The 13,171-nt window shown below is 27.7% G+C and overlaps 1 protein-coding gene across 2 annotated transcripts in view; it reads right to left on the minus strand.

The window, feature by feature from the left end:
- The window catches only part of LOC100200647 (cationic amino acid transporter 2), a 49,915-nt gene that overhangs the window by 11,871 nt on the left and 24,873 nt on the right, over nt 1–13,171 (minus strand). For both annotated transcript variants that reach the window (XM_065800379.1, XM_065800380.1), the window contains exons 2-5: nt 11,822–12,642; nt 7,814–7,975; nt 4,265–4,408; nt 3,959–4,117 (exon numbers count right to left, since the gene is read on the minus strand). In XM_065800379.1, the coding sequence (XP_065656451.1) occupies nt 3,959–4,117; nt 4,265–4,408; nt 7,814–7,975; nt 11,822–12,626 (1,270 nt within the window). In that variant the 5' untranslated portion in view covers nt 12,627–12,642. The remainder of the gene's footprint in view (nt 1–3,958; nt 4,118–4,264; nt 4,409–7,813; nt 7,976–11,821; nt 12,643–13,171) is intronic.

Below are 13,171 nucleotides of genomic sequence, written 5' to 3' on the forward strand. Positions count from 1 at the left end.
TTGGGCATGGATGGTGTCCCTGTTTGTACTTTAGGTGTGAATTGCGGAGGCCACATTTGGAGCCCTTTGTTACAGCTTAGGGTTTATTAGTAGTAATGAGACAATTGCTTGGGCTATTAAACAGTGTTCTGAGTACTATCTATGCTTTGAGTCAAGTTCTTCAATCTAATTTTAAAATGAATAAAGTACCAAAAACTATAAAACACAAAAAACCATCATCATCACCAAGTTCTCTAAACCTATCATTCACTAATATTCGTGGTCTTCGAAATAACTTTTCTTGTGTTGAGTCTTATCTCTTGCAAAGTTCACCAGACCTACTTGCTCTTTGTGAGACTAATTTGAGTTCAGCTGTCTCATCTTGCGATCTTAGTGTTGATGGTTATCTTCCTTTAATTCGTAAAGACTCCAATAGTCACATGCTTGGGCTGGGCATTTTCATTCGTAAGAATTCATCCATTTGTCGTAAAACTAGACTTGAATCTACAGACTATTCTTAAATGTGCTTTCGTTTAGCACCACTTCACTCTATTGCCTTTCTATTTGTTCTATATTGCTCTCCTTTATCTTAAGACTGCACTCTTTTGGATGTTATTTCTGATCATATTGACCAAGCTCTCTCACTCTATCCATCAGCTAATATAGTTGTTGTCGGTGACTTTAATACTCACCACTCTGAATGGCTTGGCTCTAGTGTCAGTGACTCTGCAGGCTTTAAAGCCCACAACTTTTGCCTTTCACAATCCCTAACTCAAATAGTCAACTTTCCAACTCGCTTTCCAGACAACTCGAATCATTTACCTTCTCTACTCTATGCCTTGTTTCTGATCCTAGTCAGGGCTCAGTTTCTCCACATTTACCCTTAGGTGCTTCTGATCACAGTTTGATCTCTCTAAAACTAATACCTCGTTCTTCTTCATCACCTGAATCCCCCTATTATCGTAATTCTTACAACTACAGTAAAGCTGACTGGGACTCTTTCTGTGATTTTCTTAGTGATGGCCCTTGGGTAGAATTCTTTTGTCTTCCTGTCGACAAATGCGCATTTTACATAACTTCGTGGATTCAGGCTGGAATGGAATCTTTTGTTCCTTCTCGACGATTCCAGGTCAAACCTCACTCTCCTCCATGGTTTACCTCACACTGTGCTGCTGTGATTGCCAATCGAAACCATTACTTCCATATTTATCAGCAAAACAGTTCTTCAGAAAACAGACGTCTGTTTATTACTGCTAGAAACCATTGTAAAAAAGTTTTGTCTAATGCCAAAGACTGCTATTCTAGGGTCATGAAATCTCGTATCTCATCTTAACAATTAGGCTCTCGTGACTTCTGGAAAATCTTTAATAGTATTAATGATAAGGGCAAATCTTTAATTCCACCTCTCCTGTATGGTTCAGACTTTGTCACCTCACCTAAAGACAAAGCTGAATTGTTTGCTAAAAACTTTTCATCAATATCATCTCTTGATTCCACTAGTTGCGTTCTACCTGATATTGCCAACAAACAGGTTAATCCATTGCTTGACATTCGTATCACTCCAGCTTCTGTATCTAAAATGATTTTATGCCTAGACTCTACAGCTTGTGGCCCGGACAACATACCTGATATTGTCTTGCAGAAGTGTTCTCCGCAGCTGTCGCCTATACTCTAAAAACTATTCAACAAGTGCTTATCAGAGTCTTGTTTTCCAGCCTGCTGGAAAGCTGCATTTGTTATCCCTATCTCCAAAAATTCTGGAGAGCGATCTGATTTGTCTAACTACCATCCTATTAGTCCTCTTCCTATCATAAGCTAGGTTTTTGAATCTTTAATTAACAAACACTTAATTTCTCATCTTAAATCTAATAACTTACATTCTGACCATCAATATGGATTTCGATCTTCTCGTTCTACAGCTGATTTGCTAACAGTAATAACTGATAGATTTTATTGTGCATTAGATAAAGGTAGAGAGGTTAAGTCCATCGCTCTTGACATTTTAAAAGCTTTTGATAAAAATTGGCATGCTGGTCTTCTCCATAAGCTTTCTTCTTATGGTGTATCTGGCAACATCTTTAAGATTATTGAATCCTTCCTTTCCAATTGTAGCATAAAAGTTGTCCTCAATGGACAGCACTCTTCTTCTTATTCTGTAACTTCAGGGGTTCCTCAAGGTGCTATCGTTGGCCCTATACTCTTTCTAATTTACATCAACGATCTTCCAGATATTCTCACATCTAAGGTGGCATTGTTTGCTGATGATACTAACATTTACTCATGATAAGAAACCAACACTCTCTGATTGTTTGGAGGGGGCATTTGAGCTTGAAAAGGATCTTACTACTGCTACAGCATGGGGCTCACAGTGGCTGGTGAACTTCAATACAGATAAAACTCAATTTTTTTCAGCCAATCGTTATCGCAATAATTTAGATTTTCCTATATTTATGAACGGTGATGTACTTAATGAGTCATCTACTCTTCAACTTCTAGGATCAACTTTTACTTCCAATCTTTCTTGGAAACCATATATCAAATCAGTTGCAAAATTAGCATCTGCTAAGGTTGCATCTCTTTATCGAGCTCATCACTTTTTTACTTCGGATTGTATTCCCTATCTCTATAAATCTCAAATCTGGCCTTGTATGGAATACTGTTGCCATATCTGGGGCGGATCTTCTAACGATGCCCTTTCTCTTTTTGACAAGGTGCAAAAACGCATTGTAAACATAGTTTGACCTGCTCTTGCAGCCAACCTCCGCCCATTATCACATCGTCGTAATGTTGCTTCTCTTTCTCTTTTCTGCAAATACTATAATGGGCACTGCTCTAAAGAGCTAGCGCCTTTTGTGCCATCTACTGAAATTCATTCTTGTGTTACTCCTCATTCAATTAAGTCTCATCCTTTTTCTGTGACTGATTTTTTCCTCAAACATCAGCTCTTTGGAATTCACTATCTTGTTTTCCTGATTCATATTATTTGCAATCCAATAGTCACTTGATATCATGATTTAAATTTTGATAGTTTTGATATGTGCAAATGGACTGTTTTCGAAATCAAAAAAAAATTTATGGATTAAGATGTAAGGTCTTAGGTAACCTTCAAGATACCTGTGGGGTGCAAGCTACCACTATTAAGTTGGGAGTTACTAAAAACCAAAGATTAGTGTTAAAGAACATAGAAATGATTGACAGAAGTTCAATTGATGAGAGCTGCAGATATTTTTTTAAATGAATTACTGTAAAAAAATCAAATTTGACTTTTTTTACAAAATAAGCAAAATATTTGTAATGCAGACACAGACATCTGAATAACCATGCCCATGACCATACTTAATAATGAACTCTTTTTATTTACATTTTATTTTAAACTTATTTATAATATTGTTTATATTTAAAATTAAGTTAAAATTTTGTTTAATGGATTTGACTCTATTAGAAAATGATTATTTATAAAAAATCAAGAAAGTATGGATACTTTTGTTATCGAGTGTGATATATAAAAAATAAACCTTTAAACCAAAATGCATTAGATTCCTCTAGAATAGATTTTAACTTAATTTTACTAATAAGCCTTTTAAAGATGTCGTTTAAATATTTATTGTACTTTATAAAAATTATTGTTTATAAATACTAAAAACACAAAAAATAAGAAGGAATCAATTTAAACAAAGTTTGTGTTCAACAGATAAAAATACCAAACTCTTAAATATTTCTTGCCCAACCAATTAGTGAACCTGTGAAATAGTTTACCCAACTAATTAGTGAACCTGTGGAATAGTTTACCCAACCATTTAGTGAACCTGTGGAATAGTTTACCCAACCAATTAGTGAAAAGTTTTTATTGGTTTTTTTAAATTTGTTTTAAATTTTAACTTTTAAATTAGTTTTTTAAATTTGTTATAAAGTTTTATAAAAAAATACTTATAAAAAAATTAAAAAAACTTTTAAAAATTAACTTAAATTCTAAACTCACTTTCAATTAAAGATTCACTCTCATAATTATTGTTAGGAGGTGGTGTCAAGTCATAGCGCAAAATGAGTACACATATAACAACAATGCTGTATGCCAAAAGGGTACCAATAGACATCATCTCAACCAGCTCTGCTAAATCAATGATGGCAGCTAAAATACCTGAATATGAAAAAATAAAAATAAGTTTGGTAAAAGTAAAAAAAAATTTGGTTATAAATTTAGTTATTAAAGCTCACCAACAAAAAGAAAAAAATAGTTGACATAACAGGTACTTGTGATTTAGGGTGAACTACCTACAAAACTTACCTACAAAAAGACCTGATAATATAGTTGATATAACAGGTACTTGTGATTTAGGGTGAACTATAGAAAAAAAATTGAACAACAGTCCGTCCTGTGACATAGAGTAAAGCATACGAGGTATCGGAATTATTGAAACCAATAAAGATCCTATAAAAAAATATTATATAAAAGATATGAGTAAGTATATAAAATTTATACAATATCTATTGCTAAAATATAGAGATTCTATATCTAACTTTTTATTTATAAAGATATAAATCTAATGGAAAATACTTAAAAATAAAAATACTTAAAATAACAATGAAATTTAAAAACAGTTGTTAGTTAAATGAAAACATTGTCATAAAATGAATGGAAACTATTGTTAGCTAGTTTATCATTGAATTTTCAAGACCAGGGGGCTAATATCAAGCAAGATACTTGTCTTTAGAAAATCTATTTGTGGCAAAATACCCTTAACCTTCTAGAAAATCTATTAATAGTAAGTAAGGTATCCTCAGCCTTCCAAATGTGTAAATAAACATAACATTTATACAGACTTAGCGGGTCTCAAACAAAATCAATGATGATAAAGTGCTTTTTATAAATTTAAATCCAAACAAAACTCAGTTGTTTGAGTTTAAATTTGCCAATAATTATGACAATATTATTGATGTTCCTATATGGATAAATGGCAACGCTCTTACTTTATTTACTAATGGATTACCATTCACTATTGAACACATTGAAACTATACAATCGACACTCAAACAATCCATTGCAAAATTAGCATTTGCTAAGGTTCCCCCCCCCCCCTCTTATTGTGTTTGCAATTTTCTTACAACTAATTCAAATCTCTACTTCTATAAATCTCTTATTTGTATAGAACACTGTTGTCTTATTTAGGATGGTTCTTCTAATAAAGCCTTTTATATATATTTATATATATATATACTTTATGTAATTAAATGAATAAAAACAACTAAATAGTGGGACTTAAAGTTACATGCCCAAAGGCAATCATCAGCCGTGAATATTTACAGCTGATGATTGCCTTTGGGCATGAAACTTTAAGTCCCGCTATTTAGTTGTTTTTATTCATTTAATTACATAAAGCATAAATTGCTCTATTATTTGATAATATTGAGCACTGTCATACAAACAAGAGTTTTCGTATTTTACACCGCAATACTAACCTCACTTATATATATATATATATATACATATATATATATATATATATATATATATATATATATATATATATATATATATATATATATATATATATATATAATATTACGTCAATTAATAAAATGTTTCAAATAATTAAAAACAATTAAGTTAAAATAATTTGTATGGGTGAATATATAATATATTGAGTTATACGAATTGTTTTAACTTATTTATTTTTAATTATTTGAAACATTTTATTAATTGATATAAATAGGTATGAGGAATTTGTTGTTTTATGAAACTGATATTTGTGCTGAATTTCTGTGCCACGTTTCTTTAAAGTTTATGTTTCAACAGGGAGGAAGAAACCTGTTTTGTTGTATTATTTTACAGGATTTTACATAGATATTTTTAAAAAGTTTGTGAGTTAAACTTTATTAACATGTGTCTCTTGACTACAACCATAAAATTTATATGTGGATATTATTGATGCTGAAAATATTGTTATACTTTTAAAACATTAAACTAATAAATTCAATCAGTTTAAAAAACTCATGTAACATAACCTAATTTAAACACATGAATCAAAATAAAGATTTTAACATTAAAGTTTTTGTAAATATTTTTACTATTTATTTTTTTATTTTTATTATTTATTTTTACTCATAAATTTTTTAATAAATAAAATACATACAAAAGAAAATATTACATCGACTTATTGCTAAACATATATTTTTAAAGATAAAAATATATAGAGTTTAAAAAGAAAGTTAAAAGCAAAACTGTGTACAATGTAGTTTTTATTTTGAATAATTTAGACTTATTTGAAGATAGCCAAATAAGTCTAAACTATTTGAATAATTTAGACTTATTTGAAGACAGACAGTCTTTATCATTTTTTATTTTCATTGCAAGTATAATAGTTCTTGAAAATAAAAATAATGGATGAAAATGATGGATGAAAATGATGGATGCAAATTGTTTAGTTGACCTCTAAGAAAAGCTCATTAAAATATACATTCATTTTTTTAATTTGTTGCTGTGTTTTCTTTGTTTTATTACAATTATTAGTAGAAATTGAACAATATTTTTCTATAAGTTTTGATAAAATTATTTAACTTCAATACTTATTTTCTCCTTTTTTATTTTAGCAACTTCAACACTTTTCTTCTTTTTTTCAGCGACTTTACTTTTTTACTAATTTTTTTTAGCAACTTCAATACTTACTTTCTCTTTTTTTTTTAGCAACTTCAATACTTATTTTCTACTTTTTTTTAGCAACTTGATTGATTAGAATTTAGGTAAGTTTTAGTTAAGTTTTAATTGTTAAAAAGCAGACAGACCTATCAACATCAAATGAAGAAAATATATTTAGAACATATTGTCATAGCAACCTGAATGACTAGATAATAGTCTCTTGAAAACTGAATAATCAAAAACAGGTAAATAGCCTCAGAAATAACAAAAGTAGTCGATTTAATTTTCAAGATTAATTAATTTTTTTTTTTACTTATTCAAGTTTACTATATAAAACAATTTTAAAAAATCACCAAAGATATGACAAATGTTTTGATGTATTATATTCCAAAATAATTAGTTAAAACTAGGTTTACATTAAACATAATTCTTTAGCTAACTCTCTGATTGATGACATAGAATATAGTAAATTGATAATGACATAGAATATAGTAAATTGATGATGACATAGAATATAGTAGATTGATGACATAGAATATAGTAGATTGATGACATAAAATACAGTAGATTGATGACATAAAATATAGTGGATTGATGACATAGAATATAGTAGATTGATGACATGGAATATAGTAGATTGATGACATAGAATATGGTAGATTGATGACATGGAATATAGTAGATTCATGGCATGGAATATAGTAAATTGATGATGACATAAAATATAGTAGATTGATGACATGGAATATAGTAGATTGATGACATAGAATATAGTAGATTGATGACATAGAATATAGCAGATTGATGGCATGGAATGTAGTTATTTATTTTGACTATTTTTTGTTAGTATAAAGACTTTTATTACAGTTTGCTAAAAATAATATATATAAAAAGTATACTTTTTTATTTATTTATGTTATATCAAAGAAATTTTTTTTGGAGTTATTAGATTTAATACAACTTTCAAAATAGAAACATTATTTTATTAACAGTATGCTATTTAACTTGTTGAATAAATTCTTACTGGTCATAATAAAGAATAAATAAATATAGAGTTTTTAACCTTATTAAAAAAGGATAAAAAAATTGGTAACTGTTATTGATTTATAACATCACCAACTCTCTAATCTATTTATATAACATGTGTTACAATCTCAGTAAATCATAACTATTTAATAAACTACTTGTTAAATTTTTTACCTAAAAGTCCACAAATAGCACCAGCTGAGATAATATAATTCATAAAGCTTAGTCCTATCTGTCTAAAAGCATCTGCAACAGCAGCTGACTCATCAAGATTTTTGTAGTTAACCATTAAAGTAACAACTCCACTCACACCAAAGTAAGCAAAAAAGCATATTGCTGCAAAAATAGAAAAACTGATGATTAAAAATTACAAATACAATAATAATTTGAAAAAGGAGAAAAAACAAAGAAAATTTTTTGTCTTTTTAAATCAAATAATCAATAATAGTTAGTAGAAATCTTAAGGTAATCATATTACATTAGAGTGCTTTATCATAATAATAATTATATCAGGGACAAGAACCCAAAAGATGCAAGTGACTTTTTCAGCATGTTGTACAAGTTTAAAGTTTGATTAATTATGTAAAAATCTGCTGATGCTTTATGATGTGAATATTTAGTTTCTTCATTAAGTCTAATATTATATTTAAGAGTATAATAATAAAATAAGAAAATTATTTTTTCTCTTACTATTTTAATTAATCATATATCACTTCTACTCATCAGTTTCTCACCATGTAACTTTATTATTATAATGTCACTTTTTATTGTTATAATGTAATACATGTAACTTTTTATTATTAAAATGTTTTATATGTTATTTTTTTATTATATTGTAGTTTTTTATTAATATTTTGTATTTTATTCAAAATTATCAAAAAAATAAAAAACTATTTTAAAACAACAGTAAACTTTTACTGTGTACTTTTCTAATGATTTCCATAGATTGCAGATTAAGTAATTCTATAGATCTTAGATTAAGTGATTCCATAGATCTTAGATCAATTGATTCCGTAGATCTCAGATTAAGTGATTCCATACAAAACAAAATTTTGATAGAGCCACGATTGAAGTAAACAAACAATTTTATGATTTTACCATTAGGGTTTTTTTTTTAGACCAGTTAAAATAACTACAAGCAAATCTCTTTTTAATTCATAATTGACAATGTTAATAACCATCAATATAAAAAAGACATTTTTTCTATTGATGGTAAATAACATTGTCATGTTCCATAATGTATCACTAATACATTTTTAAAGTTAGCTTATTTATAAAAATGAATTAGCAAAATCAAAATTTAATAAAAACCTTTATTACCATCAGTATTTAAACTCTTTTGATATTATTACTTAAAAATAAAGAATCAAATAATAATATCGTCATAAATAGTCATAAAATAGAACACTTATCTTGAACGTAACTGACATATATCAATTAAGTTCACAACAAAACCTCTACAAAAGTTTTAACAGAAATACAACTAAAATTAACTTCAGTTGTATGCCGAATATTAGATTCATTAATAATTTACAAAACCAACAAACTTGGTTTAACAAAAACAATGCAAGTGTTACAAACAGCAACTGTATTAAGAAAATCAAATTTAAGTAAATTAACCTTCTGAGTTCTATTAAATATCTTTTAATATCTATTTTATTAAAAAACCAACACTAATTATTTTTTCCAAGACCATCTAAATGACTTGGCAATGAAACTCAGCAGATCTAATGGCTTATTGCCATTATATAAATCTTGACACTGCTAAACATACACTATCCTATATTTTGTCCCATCTTAAGTATACGAGTCAAGTCAAGTATGAGAAAAAATTCCATAAACAGAATATTTTAAGACTCATCTACAAAATAAGTCCTTAAAAATAAAATGACTTTAATAAAATAACTTTAAATCAACTTTAATTCAATTTAAAGTGTGCTGTATTGTATCTCCAATATACTAAAATTAGGCAAACTTATTGTATTCCTTAATAACCTATTTATCTGAAATTATCATCACAAAAATCTTCCAATATTGCATCATAATCTTAAAATTATTATGCAATATTTGAAATTTAAAATTAAAAGTAATAACTGTAATTATCTTTTCCTTTTTTTATCATTAACTTCGTTTAATCAGTTATTTAAACTTTCTTTTAAAAGTTCTTCTAAAAAACAATTCTACTAAGTGCGGAATTAAATCATTAAATTAAGTATCAAAGCAATAGCTCGTGGAACAAACTGCCTCCTGAATTAATAACTTGCTATTCAAGCTGTGACTTTAAAATCAATCATTTTAATTACTTGCTAGAAAAAAACGGTTAATATTCCTAAAGTTAAAAATTGAAACTTTTTATTATATTTATAAACTTCTATTTCCTCAGTTTTTCATTCTGCTTTTTTAATTACTGTAATACCATTTTACTGTTGTCATTTTGATGGGTTTTTGCTCGTGCCTTATTATTAGCGTCTATGCATTTCTTTCTGCATCTCCTAATGAGAGTACAACCTTAAATTTAACTTTACTAGTTCTGATACCATCTAGTAGTAAAATGATATCTGTGGCTTCAATTTTTAAAGACACCAGATGTTTTTTTTACTATTAAATTGTGTCTTACCAAGTATTTATACTAAACATGAACATCAGATATTTTAACTTGTTAAACTATTTGTCTACAGAAGATTACCAAGTGGAAATTCTATACCATTGGAAGGTGGAAATTCCACTGATATCTTAATCATGAACTGCAAATATAGTAAAGATAATTATCAAACAACTTAAAAACATGAAATTTTTCAGCATGATTTGTTATGTTTTATAATGCAAAACATCAATTTAACGGCAATGAACTTGAAAAATATACCAAAAAAACAACAGAGCTCTATGTTTCTCTGTATCCATTGTCTGGTTTCCAATATCTAAAAGTGTACATGCTAATTCATAATTCTCAAGTTTTAAGAGATAAACCAGTACCAGTAAATCTTATTTCTGAGGAACTTCAAGAAAGTCAAAACAAAGATGCTAAAAATTATAGAGAACATAATATAAGAAAATTTTAAGTCAAAAGTCACTAATGAAGATGTTATGTAAAAATTGTTGTACAGTTCAGATCCATATGCTACTCAGTTCACTTGCTACTTGTACCCAGCTCTTTTAGAAGGAGTTTGTGGTATATTAAGGAGCTTGAGCTTAAAGATTATTTTGAATTATTAATGTAACTTTTTTTTAATTTTAGATATTGTATTTTTTTACTCAAATTTCAAATAAAATATCTGATTAATAATTATTACCTTGTTTAAAAAAGGGGTCTACCATATAAAAAGCACTTTAAATAATCTCTAAATAATCATTTTAGGTAATCTGGGGAAAACTTTTCTAAAAAAACTAAACGCCTTTATATATTAGGGTGTTTAACTTGCCTGCATCTGTAAAAAAAACAACCAATTTTTTTTAAAAAAAGATCTTCATGATGACAAGAATTGCTGATAAAAATTTTTATGGAATATTTGGAATGGTTCATCTAAGGAAGCTCTCTTTCTTTTATATAAGGTTCAAAACTATATTGTAAACGTTATTGAACCTACTCTAGCTGCCTCCCTGCTTCAACCTGCTTCTCCACTACAAACAGAATCAAGATTGCTGATTAAAAAACCTTTTATTTCCAGCTGCATCAACCAAAACTTAATCTTGCATGTCTGGTCATAGGAGCAAATGATACTCATTTTAAGCTCAAAATTTGCAGTTGATGCTCTTTTTTGACCATTCTTTAACCAGTGATTTACAATTGCAGTAAGTTATTGGTTAAAAAACAGCCCATGTCACTTATTAACCCAAGCCAATATATCATGCAATGGTATATTGGCTGACGGCTTTGTTGTATATAGGAACATAAATATGCAAAAATACTACTATGCTAACTTACACACACACAAACACACACAATAATTAAGTAAAAAAATATATTTTTTTAGAAAAAATAAAGATAAATTAACTGATAATTAAGTTATCACAGTAATATCATAATTTATTTGAAAATATACTTTGAAAGAATAATAAAAGTAATAATAATAATAACAATAATAACTATACAATATATTATGATAAAATATACCAATACATATATATAATCAAACAACAGTATATAAAAGTATTAAAACCTTTTATGATGGATTAAAAACTTACTTATTGTACCAATCATACTAATCGGAATTGATTTTGAAGGATTCTTTGCTTCTTCTGATACATTTGCGATGACATCAAATCCAATAAAAGAAAAAAAACAAGTCGAAGCTCCAGCAACAATTCCATCAAATCCAAATGGTGCAAAATTATTCCAATTTTCTATTTGGGCATAAAAAGTTCCAACTGAAATAACAGATAAAATTGTTACTATGTTTATAACAACACAAACATTATTCAGACGAGCAGAGTTTTTCATCCCGCATGATATAATCACAGTGAACACCATTACCACCCCAAGTGATAAGAAATCAATATATTTGCTTATTCCTGGAATTTTAACCTCACCAGTAATGGCTAAAGTTTGGTTTTTAATAACACCTCCTGCTAGTGTGTCGATATATGCTATTAAGCCTCTAGCAACAACAGAAGCACCTATTATATATTCAAGCAATAAATTCCAACCAATTACAAAAGCCCAAAATTCTCCCATGGTTACATAACAATACACATACGCAGAACCAGCTTTGGGTATTCGAGCTGCAAATTCAGCATAACAGAGTCCTGACAATATTGAAGCAAAAGCAGCAATTAAAAATGAAATTACAATTGCAGGTCCGGTTTTATTTTTTGCAACTTCGCCTGTAAGAACATAAATTCCAGAGCCAAGTGTTGAACCAATTCCAATTAAAGTTAAATCTAATGTTGACAAGCATCGTTTTAAGTTAGTGTCTTGGTTGCATGCTGATAAAAATGTCTTTTTACGACTAAATAAATTATGAAGATTAACCAATGAATTTTTCCACATGGTTACATCAATTGGTCTGATAAATACAAATAAATTAAAATTAAAATTTAACTTAATAATTTTTAATTCTTTATAAATATTATTATTTTTAAATTAATAAATATAAATAAATTGAAAACGATATAAAATTTATATATATATATATATATATATATATATATATATATATATATATATATATATATATATATATATATATATATATATATATATATATATATATATATTGTTTTAGATTTTACTGCTTAGAAAATGACATTTTTAAACTAAAAATTAAAAATATGCAGAGTTTTTTATAAAATGATTATTATTTTAAAATTTTTTATATAATTTCGCTTCTTTTTAAAACCCAACATGATATGCTTTTGAAGAACTACTTTTTTGATAATTATAGGGACCCATCTGATTTTTAAGGGTCTTGAGCTACCCCTAAAAAAATTTTTTTTGAAAATTTTTTTAATTCTAGTATTATTATATTATATAGAACACATTTAGAGGGTGAGAGCAGACATTTTAAAAAAAAGTTGTTTTAATGGCAACCCTAA

The sequence above is a fragment of the Hydra vulgaris genome, chromosome 06, assembly GCF_038396675.1.
Source record: "Hydra vulgaris chromosome 06, alternate assembly HydraT2T_AEP".
NCBI classification, from domain to species: domain Eukaryota; kingdom Metazoa; phylum Cnidaria; class Hydrozoa; order Anthoathecata; family Hydridae; genus Hydra; species Hydra vulgaris.